Source organism: Dermacentor variabilis, chromosome 4 (assembly GCF_050947875.1).
Source record: "Dermacentor variabilis isolate Ectoservices chromosome 4, ASM5094787v1, whole genome shotgun sequence".
In the NCBI taxonomy this organism is placed as follows: domain Eukaryota; kingdom Metazoa; phylum Arthropoda; class Arachnida; order Ixodida; family Ixodidae; genus Dermacentor; species Dermacentor variabilis.
In genome coordinates this window covers 55,086,852-55,108,599 of record NC_134571.1, presented here as the reverse complement: position 1 = coordinate 55,108,599, position 21,748 = coordinate 55,086,852, and the positions used below count along the sequence as shown (strand labels likewise).

At 50.7% G+C, this 21,748-nt stretch overlaps 1 protein-coding gene across 3 annotated transcripts in view; it reads right to left on the bottom strand.

Annotated features, from left to right (window-relative positions):
• Positions 1-21,748, bottom strand: part of brat (tripartite motif-containing protein brain tumor) — a 115,687-nt gene that overhangs the window by 60,270 nt on the left and 33,669 nt on the right. The window contains exons 2-3 of one of the 3 annotated variants that reach the window (XM_075689138.1): positions 11,811-11,965; positions 4,642-4,884 (exon numbers count right to left, since the gene is read on the bottom strand). In XM_075689138.1, the coding sequence (XP_075545253.1) occupies positions 4,642-4,716 (75 nt within the window). In that variant the 5' untranslated portion in view covers positions 4,717-4,884; positions 11,811-11,965. Of the gene's footprint in view, positions 1-2,618; positions 2,997-4,641; positions 4,885-11,810; positions 11,966-21,748 lie in introns of those variants that run through there. The other 2 variants (XM_075689140.1, XM_075689139.1) reach the window with 2 other exon arrangements.

The window sequence follows — 21,748 nt, the reverse complement described above, 5'->3', positions numbered from 1 at the left end:
GCATGTCAATGCACCTACAGGGAGTCCGGCTTGGACGCAGCCGGCGCCGCTTCGTTTAAACGTTAGCGGGTTATGGCTCGTGAATTCTGCCATTCAGAGGGGCGGTGGCGGATGGAAAGGTGTTCTATTATAGGCCGGCAGGACAAGCCCAGTCAAAGCCCGCTCGCACTAATATGAGTGGTTCACAAACGTTTCCTACAACATAGGTTGCGCGTAGGACAAGCTTGTTAGACTAATGTGATGTGGTTGATCAATCGGGTTTCATGCCCCGGCGTAACACGCCGGCTCTGAGAGACACCGTATAGAAGTGGAATGTACTGGATTAATTTAGACCACTTGGAGTTCTTTCAACCTGTATGCATAGCTCTGTACGCATAGACCAATGTGCAACATATACAACAGCACGTGCACTTGCAAGAATCTATCTACTGCTGTAGCAGTTGACGAGTGGTGACGGTCGACATTTACAGTCGAACGCCTTTATAACAAAGTTTTGGTTGAAACCATTCGTTATACAGGTCACTTCGTTGTAAAGATGGCGCGTCGCACAGCTCACAATGGAGCCCGGACAGATTTATTAATTCGTTATACAGTCAGTTCGTTGTAGAGGCGTTAGACTTTACTGTACTGAAGCGGCGCGACTATGCGGTTGCGCTTAGACGTTATCTGCGCCGAATCACGCATGTAACGGCACGGAAACGAGTAATGACCTGACACTGATTGCTCCATTCGTGCATTGAAACAAGAGATACTGACGCGAACATCACTGTCGGGCGATCCACAATACCACACATCAAGCCTGTGTGATCATGGACTTATTCGTGAGGAAGCGACGCTGTTGTACCGCAACAGAACCGACTCCGCGTACACCCCGGCTTGGTTTTTCCAACACTGGACGTTGCGCTTCCCCACGCTGTACCTCCTGTGGTGATGTCGGCGACAATGAACATTACATTTTGGTATGCCCGCACTCCGACACAGAAAGAAAAGCGATGGTCGACAGCCTGCAAAAGAGTGCTCTTACACACAGGACTTTTGAAGACGTCATTTTCCCCGGAGGGCCCGCGGCAATCAGGAAGAGTGTGCAACGACTGCTGATTGCATTCCTGCGAGATACGGGGCTCATCGACACCTGGTGACGCACCCCTAATCTCAACTCATAGGAGGCTCAGGCAGAACAATTGCCGGCTATGTATGCTAGGCTAACCTCGCCTACTGCGACATCACCACCATAATTTGAAGTTGTGTACAAGAAACCAAGTGCGGCAGAGCAGAGCTGGTACAACAATGACTGCAAGAATATGAGTATAGTTGGCTGCAGGTGGACTTTAGCTTTGGAAAAGTTGCTGGCAGTAGCTATCGCGGCTATTTCCGAAAGATAAATATCAATAAGGTAAACGACAATGTTTTGCATCTGGTGATTACCTGCCATTATCGCGTGCGGCAATAACGCTTACAGTAAGTCCCATTCTGTCTCTATGCATGTTTCTACCAGATTAGATTAGAGAAAGCAGAAGTACAATCGACATCCGACTACCGCACACAAACTAAATACGAGGAGAGTTAACGACCCGAAGCGTCTGCTACACAGATATTTCATGTGAGGCCGTCCCTTATGACAACTTTTGTTGTCAAATTAACGTTCGTTCCAAGTTTACCCGAGTCGCATTACAATTCTGGTCGGACTGCCCGCACATTCGTATTGTCTACGCGGCTGAAATGAATTAAGACAGTTACTCGGGCTGTATGTCAGTTATCTTTGCAAGAGAAAATGTTTCCATATACGCCCGTGTCAACACCGTCCCGTACATCAGTCGTGCATTGAATACTATATGAAGCTTCACTGAAAATACAATCGCGACTTCAACATTCGAGAAAATCACGTACACAAAAACAGAAAAATCAAACGTGCGGATTTCAGCTCATTTTTGCGAAGAGTTCCGTGATGTCACACTGAGTGTCGACCTAAGTAGCAAACTATTCTGATAGCAAACGCCCCGCGTTCCTCTTGAAGCGTAGGAAAGACTCAGAAATATGATAACTTCATACGAGTCCATTCCCGCAGCCAACACGCGTAAACAAGCTCGTGCGACCGTGTTGCGATCGGAGACAAAGCACCATCACACGACACATGCAAGTGACGGTTGACGCCCGACAATCCACACATGGTGCAGCCGCCCTCTTCCCCCTCTCCCTTTAGGTTCGCGCTGGAAACGCGAACAATCGTGCGGCCTAAGAAAGGCCCACGCAATGGGGAGGGAGGGAGGAGCGTCGACCCCGCAACCAGAGACCACGGCCAGCCAAGGTCACTGTTCCGTACAAGGTCACAATATCCTTGACCCTTGATCGTGCCAGGTCAACAGGCGGCTGCCACCAGACGCGTCCAGGGGTGGGAAAGAGCAGCACGGCTTGCCCGCACACCGCCGGCCCACGCAAATAACACGTCGCGGGACAAGTTCGAACAGGACGCTCCGCGACGGCCCGCGGCTGCTGCGGACAAAGGGCCGTGACCGCCGCCGGAAGCGTCAGCGAGTTCTCGAGCCGCGAGCGCCGCCCAGCACAGCAAAGCACACGTGATGTGCGGTGTGGTGGGCGCGCCAGCACCAGCGCACACTTACCATGAGGTCCACTTCTGAGAGCATGTCCGCGTCCGCGGCCTGGTCGCACAGAACGCACATACAGGGGGTCACGTAGTGAAGAAAGCGCGTCGGCGGCGACAGCAACAAACGGTCTCGTGTGAGCTCGCGGTGGGGTCTGCGCCTGTCGTCGTCACCAATCACCGCATCCGCGACGGGGCCTCCGGGCACGGCGGTGGCGACACATCCTCGTCGACACAAATGAGACTCCTCGATCGGGGGCTGTTGGGCTTCAGCGACAGGCAAGCGAGCGCACGCACATACACCAGCACGCGTCTCTCTCTCGGACAACAACGGCCGCAGCGGCGGTCCGGACAACGACAGCAAGCGCAGGGCTTCCGCGCGGACGTGCACCTTGGAGCGAACTACTCGGCCGGTTTCAACTCCTGCCGAGTGGAGAGGGAGGGGCCAAACGCGAGTGCGCGAAAGAAGGGAGCGCGGGGAGAGAGGGCCACCGCTCCACAACGCACGCCGCTGCGCCAACAGCAGCAGCAGCAAGGCAGCAGCGCCGGTCCTCCCTTCGCAGGGGTCGTTCCCTCTCGCCCTCTTTCAGAGGGCCGCAGCCGCGGCGCCCTCTACCGGAAGCGTCCCTCCAAAACACCGGGCCACGTGATGGGAAGTGACGTTGTACTACTCTCCTCTGTCTTCTCACAATCTGTTGGTGCCCTTCTCTCCACGCGACCAACACACCACACGAGTGACCAAATACTCGCAGTTTTCTTGTTCCCAAATGCGACTACGAAAATTTGTTCCGCAGTCATAAACATGATTTCACCAAAACGCGTAGCGGCGGCGACTACGATAGCACGACGCAATCTGTGTGCGTATATTCAAAACCACCTGCGCACGCATCCAGTTATTTGCGTGGAACGTGACCGACGCTGAAATTTATTGCTACCTTCTGCGAGAGGTTTACAACAGGTTACATATATTTATTTTTCTCCGCTCAAGTGGTAGCGGTCGGTAACCTTATTTTAAGCAAAATGCATGACTAACAGATTATAAGGCACCGAAAGAAATGCAAAATGGTCAAAACAATAAGACTTCAACCACACGAATGAGACAATTGCACAGTTGTGATACGTTCATTCATTTTGATTATCGTTCCTCTTCAGTGCGCACCCTCAGTTAAAACCTGATGACGTCTGCATGATCAGCGTCTGAGCAAGCAGGTTAGTTTTCTGCTCAGCTTCCAGATATTCCGGTTCTGGCACTTGAGCCAACATATTACCCTAAGAGAAGCGTATATATTGGCACTACCACGCTCCTGGCCACGCAGTTGCGTTTACCGCAGATAGCTGCCGTCGTTTGTGAGACCGCATTATCTTGAAACAGATCGGAGAAAAGCGTTCAAAACTGCAATTGTTTCAGGTCATCTATACTGCCGTGGCGGCTAACACACCTTCGAATCGCAAAAGCAATAACTGAGATGTTGATCGATCGCAGCTTTTCCACAAGGTTCGCACCCTTTCTTTTTTTTTTTCTTTTTTTTTTTTTACGACGTACAAGTGAGCGCGGAATGCACGTTAAGCAACCACGTCCTTCCTGTGTTACCTCGACGCCGCCACGTTCCGAGAGTGAAACAGCGCTGACGTTGATAGCGGTGCAAGCAAAACGGTGTGCGATTTGAATGGCGCAATGTGTTTTCGCACGTTTCTGCCTCAACATGTTTCGTCCCGTGGTCATGCATAACGAATCCTTCTCTCCATTTTCTTCCTTTTCTGTATGCCCTGTTGGACTCATTTAATGCCAACCCAATGCAGAAAGAAGTCGGCGCCTCCTCCCGGAGATGTCAACCTGTCCAGTGTTTCTTTATATTAACCCGTATACTAGTATCACAATTAACAAGTTTCGGTAGCGACAGATCAATGCAGTACAGGTTAAGGAACTAGCAGGCAGAGCTGCATACAGGAACCTCCACATTCTGCTGAACAGCATGCTGATGACGTCACAACTCTTCCATTTACATGTATACAGATGTCAATACGTGGAGAAGAGCACGCACCAATAAATGCTGCCGCTGAAGCGTTGTTGCATCGTCCCAATGCGGATGGTGATGGCCGGCATAGAAACGGGTCATCGCTGCCCAGAACAGCTGTTGATGGCGCCCTCCCGACGTCCGCAAAACCGTGCGCTCTTCCCCCGTTGAAAGTTGCGCAGTTACAACGCCAAGCGCAGGTGCGTTTCGAGAAAAAGCACTCCTTTTCCTTTGTTTTTTAAGCACCGCTCATGTAGATGCCCCAGCCACCTATAACAAATGCAGAACAAAAGACAAACGTTCGCACGCTCTGAAGAGCTGATTGCTGGTTACGTTATATGAAGACGTCGCAGGATACATAACAGCAAAGTGGCGTTAACGAGTTAACTCACGATATCCCTGGCCACCTCTATCGTCAATTATTTGCACCTTTCACTGCGAACGAAAAAAAGAAATCGCGAATTCGGGGCAGTAAAGCAATCACCGAAATAATTTTGCGCTATCCCTGCATTGCTGTCTTTTTATCTTAAGTGGTCGTAGTATTTAATTAGTAGTAGTAGACTGGGCGGAGGCAAGTTGTTAGTTACGAAGGTAGCACCCGTGTCAACATAGCGGGTTATAGTGCCAACGTTTATAGGTGCCCATGCGCGTCCATCAGAAAGGGTATTGCGTGCACTGCCAGATATAATATGTTTTATCAGAAAACATTTTTTTTTCGTATCCTAACGCTCAATACTATTCAAACGAGACTGATCTCAACCAAATGTTTGCTAGGCAATACCGAGCAGGAATAAGACACCTAGCTCAAACATAATTATCTACGTAGTAATTCAGTCAAAGAAATAAGAAAATGACACCTGATGCACGTGAAAAACAGAGCGCCAGCAACGTCCGCGTTTATCTGACTTCCCTCGACGGTTACAAAAGAGGAATAGCACCGCGCTTCTATACAAATCGAAACCGGTGGATAGGAAAATGAGAGGTATATATAAAAAAAGATCAGTCGAGCTCCAACGACTGACACGCCTTACCTGTCTGCGCAGAGCAACAACAGCGTTTACTTCCACACGCGTCGTAGCTGCGCGGCAGAGAAGCGCCCAGCACTTCGCAGGCCTATAAGTCTCCGGACAGGCAAAAGAGACGCAGCGAGCGAAACCAACTTAAAAAAAAAAAAGAAATACGCACACACAAACGAACAACGCTCGTCGCCGACAGCTGGAAAACGCGCACGCCTTTCCGAGTCCTTTGAGCACGCGGTGCGCGACGGCGTGCGAGCTTCCCGCGCTTTTCGTTGAGTGAACGCAAGACAGACGCGCGCGCAAGGCGTCAAGAGTCGAGTTGTGCGCGCCGCGCCGTTGGGACCCCCCTAGCGGCGACAGCGACGCCAGAGCCGATGACGAGCGTTTCGGCCCGTCCGGCGAATGCATGCGGGCTCTGAATCACTCGCTGCCGCAGCCCGCGGCCCGCGCGAGTTTTTTCCCGGCGTCACCCACGCCTGGGGCCCCGGCCCACCCGATCGAAGGCGCCCGGCGGCCGCGTTTCTGCCCTGTCGGCGCGTGCGAGCCGCATATGCGGAAACTCGTCAACAACCCCGCGCGTATGGCGCCGGAAGCGAGCGCATTTCGGGCGCACTGATACTGCGTCGCACAAGGCTTGCCGTGCTGTAACTGAAATCAGCGTACAGCATCCGCCTTACTTAACCGTAACGCGCCTTGGGCACCTTCTTGCTTCTCCTGCGGACGGTGCTGTAGATTTCCGGCCGGGGTGCCTTGAATGCGATGGCTCAATACACCTTGCTTTCAAAACATTCGATGCTTGATCCTTGCAGCCGATTGTTAAAATTATGCTGCTAGAGATGTCTTCGCTGTTCGGGTTAAGTCTGACGACGACTGTACCTGGTTTGTTCAGCGTGCGGTGGTAATGTACACATTAATGGCGTCTGTTAAATGTGTGTTTGTATTCCGCCATCGGTTTGATATGGTACGATTATTTGCACTCTTTTTTTTTTGTGCATTGCTGTCCGCCTAACGCGGCGTCACATCAGCCGCATTTTGAAGTAAAATCTGTACGTGCCATTTTTCTTTCTTTTTTAGTTAAGATGACTGTTCACCGCCTTCAGTGTTTATGTCACTGAGTGCTATGTGCAGCAAGGGCCTAAGCGAAATAATTAATCCGCAGTGCAATAATCATCTAGCAATGATATTCACAACAGGGACAGCGAGAAAAACGAACACTACGATCAGACTTGTACACGTTACCGAAAAATAGTAACCGATTAAAAGTTCTTTCAAAACTGCTTTAGATTACAGTGACCAATCACTAAAAAGATTACGGCAAAACTTGTCTTACGTTTACTGTCGAGGGTAATGCGATTAACATTCGAGCAGTGTAACGACACACCGTATTCCTGAACTCACGTTTATTTAACGTAGCTAGTGGTAATCCTGAGACTTGAATGCGATGCTGCCACATACTCCGATATCGTCCCACTTTGTATAGCACTTCTTTGCCAAGGTCACCCATGCATGATGACGACTGCGTGATGTTGACGCAGTGATGACGATGGAATGAAAAAGGAATGGCGTCCATGAAAGGGATAAAAGCTGTATAATGAAGACGGCATGACGACAATAAGATGTCGATTCTTAAATGATTATGGTATAACGAACACATGGGGACAATGAGATGTCGATGAGCCTATGACAACAATGGCGTCATGCTGACGGTATGACAAGCGGATGACGACGATGGCATGACGACAACGGTATGACAATGGCTGCATATTAGCGACTGTCTGACGACGACGCAAATGCCACGACTGCACGACAACGGCGTCATGAATTCGATACAATGACGAACAAGGAATGATGTCGATGGATCAACGAAAGTGGTATGACGGTGACGGCATGACGATATGGGATGTCGTTACTGAAGTGAAGAAGATCGTAAAAGGACAGCGTGACGACGACGGCACGACGACAGTCGGACGTCGAAGTTTGAATGACGACAATGGAATGACCATCGCAATTTAATGACAACAGTACGGTTACAGAATGAATGGCGAAAAAATGTTGACATCTATGGAACGGTGAAGTCGGTATAACGACGAAGGTATGGCGTTATGGGATGACGTTACTGAAGTGATGACGATTATAAAACGACAGCGTGTCGAGGACTGCATGACGACGATGGTATGACAACGATGGCTTGACGAAGACAGCATCACGACAGTCGGATGACGACACTGGAACGACCACAAAGGCATCACGAGCACATACCTAGTGGCCCAAGCTATTACACAGCTTGGATCACTTGGTTGGAGTAGAAGGGGTGACGACGACGCCATGACGAGTAAGATCACGAAGCTACAATGACGACACTTGAACGACCACGACAGCATTACGCCCACGTACACATACATATTGGCCCAAGCAGGTAGAAAGCTTGGGCTACTGGGTCCGCGTAAGAGAGAGAAAAAGGAAGGTTGGATGGATGGGTGGGCAGGCGGATGGATGGATGGATAGGCTCAAAACGGTTGAAGTAGGCAAAGGATGCTAATCGCATTTAAAAAGAGTGACTGCTCCTACGTTATTTTCCTCCCAACTTTTATTAGCATATACTAATACAGCTCAGCGTATTGTTTTCTCTTTACTGTTTATTGACCCGCTAAGTTTCAGTTTCCGCCCCCGCTGACCACCCGGCAAGGGCTCACCCAGGTAGCCGGCTGTTCAGAAGACTCGAAATCCGACTGACTTCAGGGAAGAGGGCAAGCTTTACGAATATTGAGAGACAAGCTATAAGTCGAACGCCTGCAGAACTTCTGCGTAGTGTCTAAAACACAGCGGTCGTGAGCTGTTTCTGGCTCCTGCAGGCACTTCCGCTGCATGCAACTAGCAAAAGCATAGAGTTCAAAATCTGAATCTTATCCAGAGGGCGCATTGGTTTGGAAACCACATATATCCCATGCCCCAGAAACGGTTGGCCTCTGAGAAACAGAAGCAGATCGCACGGGCTACAGTCTTGCGCACTGTTGCATGATATCGTAGCTTGAGTGGTGCGGTACATTTCTTTTCTTTTTGTCATTTTCGATCGAGAAGAGACAGTTGAGAAGGCGGGAGGGCGGGTAATTCATACTAATGCGGAACGTGGAATTTATCTGCACGTATGCGACCGACCGGCACCGTCGCACGAACACTGCGCAATGCCTAAATTGCTTAATGTCAAAATGGTGAATTATTAAACGTATCTGGTACCATAACTTGGCCGTAGCTTGGTTGTCATGCGTAAACTATAAGGTACCCGAGAGCAGCGTACGGACGGGAAAAATCACGCGAGGCACCTGAGGGCACTGCTGACAACCGTGACAGTTGGGCAAACGCGATGGCCGACTTAATCCTGCGAGCGAACGGTCTCTGGCAAGTAGGCAGGGCCCAGAATTCACCAAGCCCCTGCCTAAATGCGCTGCCGATAGAGCTTACTGATTATTGTGCCTGACTGCGTGCCTATGATCGAGGCGACAGGAGCCTCTGCACTCACCCTCCCCCCCCCCCCCCAAACACACAGACACACCTTGACTCCGCGCGTTCTTCTGAGGTGGTTGCCCATGTGCCTACGCTTCAAACATCAACGGACTGCTTGCCTCCTCGAGGGCCTTGCCTCTATGCCACTATTCGAGCCTCGAAAGTTTCTTTTGAACTGCTGACCCCTTCCAGCTGGTCAAAGAGGTCCTGTAGCACTTAGCACCAACAATCCCAACACCTCCTGCGACAAGGAATGTGACGCGAGTGACGTTAGCATCCGATGCGCCCCATTCCTACCGACGATGGGTCGGCAAGGAGATTGAAGGCCAGACATTGTTCAGAGACAGAGTCGCTAGCAGTCAGTCACCCAGTCGGTCTGGTGCGCTCTTAACCCCCTACACATACGCTATCTTATGCTACCTTTGTACATATTGTTCGCAGTTTTTCGTTTCCTTTTCGTTTGCTCAAAGAGTCCGTCTCTCATCCTGCGCCCCGAAGTCACAACAGTGATGCGCCCAGGTCACTAGCGTCAATGGGCTCAAGTCCATAAGCACGACCAATGTTTCCTCTTACAGGCCCGAAAACAAATATCTTAGTGGGATACAAATGCTGCTTAAAGCGCGCAATGGAGGCTGGCGCGTGCTGAAAGGTGCCTCTTCGTGACCTGTATAAAGAAGCACGACTGATTGATCGAATGATTGATTGATTGCAACATCGGGGCTATATCTATGAGAGGCATCGTGTGGATAGCTCCGAAATAATTTCGAGCGTTTCCGATGCTTTAACGTGCATAAATCTCAAGAACACACAAGCTTTTGCACTCTGCCTTTGTAAGAATGCAGTCGGGAAGTGAATCCGCGACGCCGTACGCCGCAGCAGAAGGGTACGGCTTTAGAGGCACCGTGGAGCGGGCAGCGCGTGAAGCAGTAACATGCTGGGGGGGTGGGGGGGGTGGAGGGGGGGATTGTGCAACACAGTCACTGGGCAACTGCGCGGCGTTTAGTATAATGCATCCTAAAAGGAAACGCGCGAACGATAACTTTTTCTTATTACAGCCAAGCCGCTAAACAACAACAACAAAAAAAGAAGCACGCTATTCCGACCGCTGTCCATTTTATTTTATTTCTCACAAGCCGATCGAAGTACAGCCTAGATGGCGAAATCGACGGCGTTGAAATATTCGTATTGTGTGGTTTTACGTGCCAAAAACCACTTTCTGACCATGAGGCACGCCGTAGTGGAGGACTCCGGAAATTCTGACCACCTGGGATTCTTTAACGTGCACTTAAATCTAAGTACGCGGGTGCTTTCGCGGCGTGGAGATATTCAGAGCGGGGCTCTGTGGATTCCGTCTGACCTCGGACCTTCCTATACAGCACAAAGCAACACGTTGCGAACGCCCGCTGCGTGAACTTGGGAGAAACGCGTGCGATGGCGCCATGCAAACGCATTTTGTCCGAAGCGGACTAGGCGACAAAAGGCGCCGGACTGCGAGTCATGCTCCAAATGCGCTGGCTCCGCAGCGGGCGCTAACGGGGCCAGGCCATCTACCCGGAGCTTACTAGCCTAGACGTCGCCAGTTTGGCTGCACGTAGCCAGGATTAATGGCGAAATATATGAATTAGTCTTTGTGCTTTACGAGCCTTCCTTACGAGTCACGGCTGGGGTTGTTGGCTATGGCCCGGTGTTCACCAGCGGTACGTTGTAAAGCACTCCAATCAAGTGTTGCACTTCGTTCGCTATGCACACCAATTGAAAAACAAAAACAAAAAAAAAGCAACAGACCAGCCGGCCGTTCGCGGCTAAGGCCGGCTGTCCCTTACGTTTGCGCGATACGGCGCGGTTCAGTTTGCATACACGTCGTGAGACATCAAACAAAGAAACGACAGCTCATCAGAAGTCAAAGGATGCAGCTGCAAAGAACGAGGGGGTGTACGTGAGCCCGCACCAAGGGAGTTTTTCTGTCAGCCTCCTCGCATTCCGTTTGTTGGGTTCCGTGAAGTGACGCAGGAATCAATGGCTCAGCCCCTACGGCGGAACAACCCAGCACAACACTCTTGATAATAAAATTCGAAGGTTTATGTGGAACCTTGCAGAGCTGTTGACTTACGGAGCTGTGATAAATGAAGTCCGCGGCCCGAATGGCGGCACACAAAATGCATCCCCAATAATCGGCACGGCCGGCCTACGAGCACAACGCGGAAAAGATCCGTACAGCGGTGTTAGCAACAGTTCGGGTGGGCACGCGATAAAGCGCTACAAACACCAGCCGATATGCTTGGCAGTCAGTAACGGCCGGCGCCTAGTATCGGCATTCGCCTTGCCGATAACCCTATCGTATCCGAGACGTACGCGTGAGAGAGTGGGCGTCAATGAGAAGAAAATAAGGCAGAAAAAAAAAGTGTGACAAGCTGACGGCTTGTTCTTGACAAGTCATTTCGTGGAGAGCGCGCGCCAAAAAGAAAGGCACGGGGCAAAAGGCCGACGAGGACACCCGCTGGCTTATCCTTGGATCCATTCCCTGCGGCAAGAATTGGCCGCGGTCGCCCTTGACCCTTCGCCGCAGGGCAGGCCATGCTAACAATTTTGATGGCAAAATATGGGGGATATAAATACACGTATACACATACGGCGCGCGTGCTGAGCATTAACAGGCAGCACAGCGGCGAAGCCCACCTCGCGGGAGGGCTCCAGCAACGCCTCCATGAGGATGTCGCTGGGACGGGAACCCTTGGCGCCACCGCCACCGCCTCCACCTCCTCCTCCAAGCTCGACGAGCTCTCCTACGTCCAGGGTTCCCGCTGTTCTGCAGCCGGCGCTCACATTGGAACCTGCGGGAACACAGACGAAACACAAACGCAAAAGCATCAACATGACGTGCAAGCATATCGTGATAGGAAATGATATTTATTATGGTGTGCCAGCTACCTAACGCCCCACTAATGCAGACGTATTGGTTAGACGCAACGCGACAATACCTTGTCACCAGCTCAGTCGCCAGTTTCTGGCTGGTCCACAGCGGCAGGATAAATGTTTACGATACCTCGCCACAGCGAGACGTAGCTGGGAGCAATAGCATCCCTTGCGACATCTGGTAAATCAGTTGTCAACGTAACTGTGCATAACAGGAATGTATACTACTTGTCTGCTAGTAGAGAGGCACCGGTGTGCATTTGATTCAATTACTGTTCGCGTCCCCTGTCCCCGCCTCAAGACCAGAGCCGTTTAACACCATTAATACACTCCTTTGCGCGTGAGGACGAAAACCTCTAAAGGTGACGCTGCTAGAGCTAGGGCTTCTGACCATGTCTTTGCGCCACGGTAAAGGGGTAAAACCGCAAGAGTCAAAAGTCGATCTCATAGGGAACTTCACGCTTGCTTGCATGAAACGTTTTCTTGCCTCCTAAGCCCACTCCGTGGAACAAGAACAGTTGCATTCGCAAACTTGATTAATTGATACGATAGCTACCCCCTGGCCTTCCACGCTGCAATACATACAAGTACTGACTCACCTCTGGGTCGCGCTGGCCCTCACGAGAACACACTTATTAATTGATGTGATTGGCAGCTTTAACTGCGAGCGTTGTCGATGAGAGACATAGCGATATAAATGTGGCAAAACTTCCGTTTCTCTTGGACGGTAACGAAGACCCTGGTTTAGGATCTCCCCACAAAGGGACACTATGCAGTTCTGCTTCTCTGCGCAGTCGCTAGTCTGGCCTATTTGTCGTTTCTTTAGTTGCCCTTTCTATTTGTCCACTGCCTCAATGTTTGCAACTTTCTGTGAGCAGCCCTTCGGCAACGGTCGTCACGTATAAGCACGCAGATAACCTGACCACGCTTTAGAGACAGGTGCTCGAATTTCGTAAGTGTGCCATGACAACGCAAAGTTTTCTCGAAGCACGAAGCGCTTATTCGCCTCACAGTGCGCGAATCTTAAGAGCGGATAATCACAATCCAGAGTAGGACATGGCGAAAAAAAAATGTCGTTCGAATTAAAAATGAGTACGTTTTCACCGTAAGGCGAATGAAAATGAAACCTCACTCACTGGAGCCACAGATGTTTGTATTTTTTTTATTTCGTGAGTCTATGTAAGAAGTAAACGAACACATGAGAGGGCCTGGCGCCCCATTTATCCAAACTCGGAAGTATACAAACTGCCAACGCGGTCATTAACGCGAACCGACTCCCGCGTCCGGGCACAACAAACGCGGCAGCAATACAGCAAACGCAACGGAAAAGGCGCGCTTATATCAAATTCGCGCCACCGCCGATGCAGCCACGACCGCTGCTGCAGCTGGAGGGCGAAAGTGAAAAGAACACATTAAGGCTGGCGCAAAAGGTGGGTTGTTTAGTCGTATTTCGAAGCAAGAAGCGACCACACTAATGTTTATCGCACACGCAGCGGGAGCAGCACCTTCGCCGCGAATCTCCGGGGACGAAGCGGCCGGAGTGCGGCGTCCAATGCTATACCGAAAAGATGCGAAACGAGGGCGCGATAATAAAAATGTAACCGAAAGATAGTACAAAAATGTAACCGAAAAATAGTACTGTCGTTGAGGTATGATATACAGCAGCACGATTATATGACCGACGCGGCATAGCCGCTCCTCAGAGGCGAAAACGTACAGCGTTGGTGTTCTTTTAGCCCACCTCGACAACGATATAATTCGCAACGCACAATCGAGCCAGAGCGGCTCAAGGTACGACGACGAGGAGAGTTTTCGTGACGTCCACGGATAGCGGTCTCATATTCACAGTTTCCGCGCACGGTACTACATGGAGCAAGGAGGACAGGGATAACACGTAACTTCTCACCGTGCCAGCTGCGCAAAGAATAACAGCCTAAGCGGTTGTCTTCCCGGCATTTAGTGAAAAGGATTAGGACACCTCGAAGACGACGCCATGCATGGGCGTGTGCTATACGCGGCGCAGCAGCGCTACAGAGTCGTTTGATGGTGCGCCAGTGTATATGTAAGCACCACGCTCAATTAAAGCACAATAATCGAACAAGAGCCGCCGTTATATGTGATTTGAAGACAGCCAGGAAGACTACAAACGGCGTCGGGGAAGCCATGTTGGGGTCATATTCACAGAATCCAACCCATGGAGGAAGGAAAATTATTTTTTTACTTCCTTATAGATTCGACATCTGGAGTGATGGATCGAGGTAACGTGTCACTCCTTTTTTTTTTTTTCGCTTAGTGTAATAGTTCCCTAGAAAAACTACCAGAGGCAGCTCTGGGGCTAGTGCCTTCTTGTTTTCTGTTTGTTTGTTTTTTAACATTGCTAGCAGATTAGGCAGTACAATAACAACAGCTTGTGGCGCCACCCATTGCCCCGTTCCAAAGGGGACGCTCATAGCATCCATCCATCCATCCATCCATCCATACACGGAAGCTGCAAGCACGGCGGTTCAGCCAGCACGGAAATGACGGTTAGTACATGGATTTGTCTAAACTTCGTCCTTCTGGCTTCGAACGGCTTCGTGGCTTTCGATGTATTGATCACTCTCAACAAAACATGGCGTTATTAATGCAACAATTCGCAGTGATCATTCACGAGCGCAGTCATTGCCTTTCGCGTTTGGAAGATTACTACTGGTTCTAAGTTGAAGCCGATAAAGGCCCATGCAGATAAACCACGGCAAATAAAGCCACAACGTCTGAATGTACAAGCAGAAAGTCCAGACCAGATTCGTGTACTATACAATAATTTACATTCCTGTAGCTGAGCGACTCCAGAGCCGCATTTCCCGACAGCGATTTTATTACTAAACTCCATGGGCACGTACAGTCGACCACAAAATTTTACGGACCACGGGTTTTGAGAAAGAAAACGAACTCAATATCTGCACAGACTCCCAACGCAGCCTGGTATTCGCATTTACAACCTCTACTGGCATACGCGAACAGCATTGTGAAGTACGGCTTCTTTAGTGGCTACTGTTACGGAGCCGCCCGGAAATTCAACGTTTCCCGAGATGCCGTGGTCAGTAAACTTTTGTGGCTGACTGTACGAGACTGCGACCGCAATGACGCCACCGCGCACCTCGTGTATCGGTGTTCAGTGAGAGGGACGCCTCGAAAGCATTAAAGGCACGCACCGCTATGGGTCGCTTCCGCGTAAACTTCCTATTACGTCAGATGCACAACGAGGCGCCGTCGCCGGCCGCTTTTGTTTAGCGGATTTCCTCCGCTCGCCTCGACGACGACCCCTTCGCGATGCGCTCTCCTTCGCCTTGCTCCTTCGCTCGACGCGAGCAACCGCTCCGGAAAACGAGAGAAAGAGCGGCAGCAGCTCTCGAAGGACGCCGACGTGACCGCGGCAGCACAGCGCTCGGGGAAAAGAAAAAGAAAGAAAGAAAGACCACGTGGGCTCCGGTTGCAATGTTGCGCAACCACCGCTTGTCGAGCAGAGGTGGCGTCAGGGATCGCGCTGATATAAGAGAACCGAGGTGCGCGAGCCAGACGCAATTGTCGAAGAGATCGCCATGCAGGAACAGTGATCATCGGTGCTTGCGGCACAGATTGAAACGAGAAAGAAAGAACGAAAGAAAGCATGGCCGTGGCCGATTGCAAAATGTACCGTAAAGCGAGAACTCCGCATCCAAGTTTGTTTTTTTTTTTTTTTGGACGCAGTCGAATTCCATCATGTTTTCTTGCTTGAGGAACTCTGAGAGGAGCACGTGACTACTATAGTTTCAGCCAGCAATAGCAGGCACGATGATCAATATGTCAGCCACGAAATGTCCAGAATAGCATCGTGAGGCCGGACATCACGGCAAATGTCACGCCGAGCATGCACGGAAGCGAGAAGGCCAGCTCTCATTCGTCCGCGTGCCCGATTGCGCTGACCTTGTATAGCCGCCTTCGTAAGTTCTCGACAGACAGAAGCCAGGAAAGAACCGATCTCGCCCTGTAACCGCAAATTTCGTAAGCACGTCACCTTCACCTTACCTAACTATGCCGCACTCGGCTGCGTTTCCCTTCCCTTGGCTCACCATTCCGTTGCTCTAACATTGCCTGTTACACGCATTAACGCCTAAATCTTAACTAAGATGCGATCTCTCCTCGTGTTTGACCCCTAATCAACACTGTTGTCTCTATGCTATCGCCCGCATGTTTGTTCTGAGACGGAAACACGGGTCCGCGCCAGCGCAGAGCCGTGGATGCGAGCTTCCAGTCACCGAGGAGGTGTTGTTCTGTACGCGCACCGACGAGAGGAGAGGAGGAATTGGCGTCGGGACGTTGTCAGGGACGAAAACAATAAGGTAGAGGACCGGGCGAGTTGGTCTCGACGCATAATTGCAAATGGCAAAGAAAAACGAGACAATGAGAAAGACAGGTCACGAAAATGCGCACTACCAACTGAGACTTTTTAATTAAAAGCACAGGCATGCACTTTTATCTGCATACAAACAACGGTCACATGATACTGCCGCGTGTAAACGTTGCACGAAAACCACCAAAAGAAAGAACACAGCAAGATCACCGATAGAGAGAAAGAAAATTGGCATATGAGGTTTCCTCGCACCAAGGTTTCAAAAGAAAATCTATTTACAATGCAGCCCTGTGCGTGGCCGAGCACGGCACGGCAGCGCCTCGCGACAACGTGTCCGCACGCCCCTTTTGAACTGGCAAGGAAGAGAGGGGAGAGAGGGTACGGAGAAAGGGGAGACAATACAACACGAAACGCAAAACGGGAACCCAACCGATAGCTGTACACGCCGGGGCAGATTGGGTCTGCCGAGACGAAAATAAGGGAAAACGAAATAACTATGGCGACCCTCAAGCAACAGGTGTGCGGTAATGAATTTTCCGCCTCCTTCCACCCACTAAACGAGCGCTGGCACGCATTTCGTAACGGAATGGAATATCGGTTAATGGAAATTCGTTCGCGCAGAAGGCCAATGCCATGTGCAAGGGCTTCGTATGTGCACGAAACGCGTGAAAGAAGAGGCGCTGCTGTTCCGTCTACATCGCTCTTTCCAGGCTTCGTCTCCATCATCCGTACTTCTCGACCACGTTGACGCAGAGCCAGTCGTTATAGTGAATACCCCGAGCGTATACATCGAACGTCGTACACTCCTCGCCCTCAGAAAATCTACGCTTGTAGCGAATGCGCATTCTCAGAGCGTCTAAATAAAGAAAGAAAGATGACTGCTGTTGTCGAATATGGAAAAAAACATATTGCGCGAGCACGAAAAGACATGTCAGTGGCACGAAAACCGGGATAGAATGCGCTGAAGTCATTGGCAAATGCAAATGTGCAACGTCACCGGCAGTCGATCGCAACAGTAGTCTTTGCTGCTTATGGCGCAACGACCACTTACGCAATAATTGGCCAGATACGCTATTACAATAATTAACTTATGCGGAGAAAAAAGAAAACATTTATGCAGACCCAACGCACATGTTTGTTCTGAGACGGAAACACGGGTCCGCGCCAGCGCAGAGCCGTGGATGCGAGCTTCCAGTCACCGAGAAGGTGTAGTTCTGTACGCGCACTGACGAGAGGAGAGGAATCTGTGTGAAACGGATCTTTAGTCAAGCGGTATGTATGAAACGGATCTTTAGTCAAGCGATATGTGTTGAAATCTACACAGACAGGAGGACGCCAACTGCCTTCTCTCAAGTATCATACGAAAGGCGACAAAGAAGCACTAGCTGTGCCTATCCGGAGAATCGCCACAGACGACTCCAGAGATTGGACTGCAACATAAAATTTAGAATACCACAAAAAAAATTCAGCGCAGCTGTGCCAGTATTCTGCAACAGACTTAGGCTGGGGGTGGCGTTCGTGCGTGGGTAATGGCACTTATTGCGACGCACCGTCTACAGACTGTGAGCCATGTCATGTGCACGAGACTATAGGACATGTGCTGCGTGACTGCGCTCTGCACGTGGAAGAGCGAGAGAAGTTGGCTAATGAGCTTGCGGGCCTCGACAGCCAACTGTTGCCGGAGGACTTTATTTTAGGTCCTTGGCGTGACGTTAAATCTAGTTTTCAGGACATCTAGGTCTCATTTGATTTTTTGTTTTTTCAAATACGGGTCTGAACTCAAAGCTAGACAGGCACCGCTAAAACCTCCAAACCTTAATCATACCAACGAGCTTTGTGATCCGAGCCTTTGCCATCTCCGACCTCGAGGATCAGCAACGGCTAATCCCGAGCGCCCAGGACGCAGCCCGAGCTCAAGGCACACTGAAATGAGGACGCCCCTCCACCAGCTACAGTCACATAATAAATATTCTTATTCTCTCTATCTAGGCTTTGAGTAGACTTGCTTGCTTTATGTTTCGCATCTTCCTTCAGTCGTCATCGTTCCTCATCATACTTTTCTTTCTTTCCCTCTTCCCCTTTTCTTTCGTTCCCTCTTCCCTTTTCTTTCGTTCCCTCTTCCCCTTTTCTCAGTGCAGAGTAGCTGGCTAAAGGAATGTACAAGCCGATATCTCTGCCATTATTAAACCTTTCCCTATATATATCTGTTGAGAGACTGACCGCCTCAGCAGCAAACAGCAGCAGCTACGCATAACCCGGGAGGGCAGGCAAAGAAAGCTTCGATTTGAAAGCGCAGCATATGTGAGGTGAACTACGGTACGCTGGAGCAGAGGAGCAGTCGGTGTTTCTTCTCACAAGCATCAACAACTCCACGCATAACTAAATCACGTTACACGGTCAGACAGAGATGCTGAAGAATCTCAGTATAAAGGAAGCTTTTCCTTAGAATCAACGACAACGGTGGCGATAGTCAATTGACGTTGCTCCATTTACGACTGGATTACTCTGAAAGGCGCCATAGACAGAGATGGTCTCGGCTCTTGTACCTCTTTCGGCATTTAAATGAGCACCCGAAGGAGAGAAAGAAAGCTTTGAACAAGCGGAGAACAGCTACACACGCCCTTACACATACGCATTCTTCAATAAAGAACGTACGGCGAGCGGGAGGTAGCAAGTGGTTTCTCCTCGATCGGTGAGAACAAGCAGGGCGGGGAAAAAAAAAATGTTAACAAAGAGACACCACAACGATCTTCCGCGACGGGCAAACAACAAGACGAAGTCGTCCATCGTTCCAACGACCGTGCTTGAAAGCAAAATTTCGGCGAAACACATCGTCGACGTCTGCGGAAGGTGCGCCAGACGACGGACACCTGTGGGCGCGTTTCACGCAGGTGCGAAGCAATCCCCCCCTTCGAATCACGACTGCCGCTACTTCGTGCCACCGTGCATGTTCGCAAACTCGAGCCAAAGCCTCTCTGCGTTTGCTCCAAATATATATCGCAACTTTCTGAAACAGCTCAAGTGCTTCGTATACCATACGCGCGCAGGGCTTTTCTCATTTTTAATAGGGCCTTTTTTTTTTCCCTCCTCAGACACCAGTGGAGGATAATATCGCTCGTGACGGCGTTAAAACTGCCACCATCAAACCGCGCTTTATTTTCAAGATTTTACTGCTTCCTTTTAGCCAGGGCAACAGATGGGAAGTGAGTTTTGGGCGCCGAGGTGGCAACGACACTTTCTGAAGGACCGCCGCTACCGAATCACCGTCGTCAGCGCCGTGAGCGCTATATGCCGTCTAATTACGAGGATCACGCTTCTGCGGGACAAACGCAGGCATCGCGCCGCCTATCGACAACGGTCGCCCACACTAAACATGAACCCTTGGCCTCACATGAAAAGAGAAAGGCCAAAAAAATCATGTTTAGATATGCGACACATTTCGTGCGGGTAATTTCAACTGTGTCGCCGATGCACCGATCTGTATCGGGCAAAGATGACCACCAGTTTCATTGACAGACAGCAGCGAAACAGCATAAGCGTGCCTGCGTGACGCGAGCGAGTGAGATTGTGAATGAATCGGCGAGTCGGTGGCCGAGCGAGCTAGATCTCACACAAGCATGGGACAATCGTTCCTTTACATCCCCACAACCGCACGCTTGGTACGCGAGGAGATTTCGTTCTTTATTTCGACCGCTGCGACCCTAAACTTACACGGTTCTACGATTCTAAGGGACTGACGAATGTAACTATAGTGAACCTCCTAAAGCTGCGAAAAGCTCAACACCAAAATCACCAAATACTGCAACGATTCCACTCAAAGCGCGCTAAAATGTTGCTGAACCGCAATTGTACAACACTTCCAGATGGTCCAAAGTTCGACTAGAACTCGTCAGGCGTGGGTGATACATTGTCAAATAAACCGGCACTCGTCTAAGGTGCGCTCGTCTTCATTGCGAACAAGGGACCCGTAGCGGTCTCGAAACGTCATTTCATGTTTTATTCATTTTGAACCTTAGGCGATGCCAGTTTATTTGACAACACTTCAAGTTCTCAGAAGTATTATCGCGCTGTTGTAATCAGCGACAGCTCAAGAGCGATAGCGAAGTCGTGAGCTACACAAGTTTACCCTGCGCTATCACGTTTCAGTCTCTTGTTCCCTGCACCGGACTCCCCACGGCGTCACCGACTATTCTGATAATGTCGCGCTGAAGTTGTTGCTGGGTTGGCTCGGTGCGATACGACCAGCATAAACGAACGTTAAGAATGTGTTGCGCCTTTGTTATTCTTTATCCTCGTCTAAATGCAACGTTGTATTCACCATGCGATAAGAGGCCAGCCCTGTCTCGGCGATAAACCAACCACAGCCTCCACGTAAGCAGGCAGAGGGCGAAAACGAAAAATCGCCGACTTCACCGAACATGATGAAGCACCCAACCGAAAGATCTAAAAGCTTGCGCCGCATAAGACGCGCTACCGAATGCCGGGCAACGCAGCCGAGGGCAAAGCGGTGAGCGCGTGCTCAACGTGTAGGATAGCCTCCTCCAAAGCTCGCATAACTCACGGTACACATGACGGCTATGGAGGGGGCTGCAGACGAGGCTCGAGTACGCGTTGTGCGCGTGACAGTGGCGGCCGTCGGTTGAAACACCGCAGCTGCCCACCCGCCCACCCCCACGCCGCGACGTCGTGCGCGCGGGCCACCAATTACCGACAGCTCCCGTTCGCCGGCACCAGATGGCCGACGCGAGAGAGAGACGGCCAACGGCAGAGTTCGGGCTACAAGAGGGCGGTGTGGGGGTGCGAGAACCGTTACGTGCCCCCCACCCCCCCGGCCTTGTCGGTCGGCTCGCCGAAAGAACGGTAACAAAAAGCGGCGGAAGAGACAGACTAGATGCGTGCGCAACAGATCCTCGGCTTTAAAGCAGCCACCCCCACCCGCCTCGTTTACCCCTGCTAAGTAAGACGGGAATAATATAGTCCCGCAACGAAACGCCGCTGGTCGGGACCACCTACGCCTATGGTATGGCACGGCGCTCCGCATGCGTGAGGTCGCTAACGCTAGCCTGATTCGACAAGCAGCTAAAATATATGAAAAGTCTTTCCAGAACTTTTTCGTCTGCTATATGGCGGACCAGGAGTTCCCAGCACAGCGTCCGGCGCATTGGTAGCATCTTGGTCCAGAGCCCGTTGGCATCCTCAATATAAGCCGAAACAGCACGACCGAAACGAGTACACTTGTCCTGTGGTGCGCGTTTTATTTCTTTGTGCCCTCGCTTCAGTCACGCTGTTTCAGCTTACACTGTCCGGTCGATGTCTCAATAACGCCGCA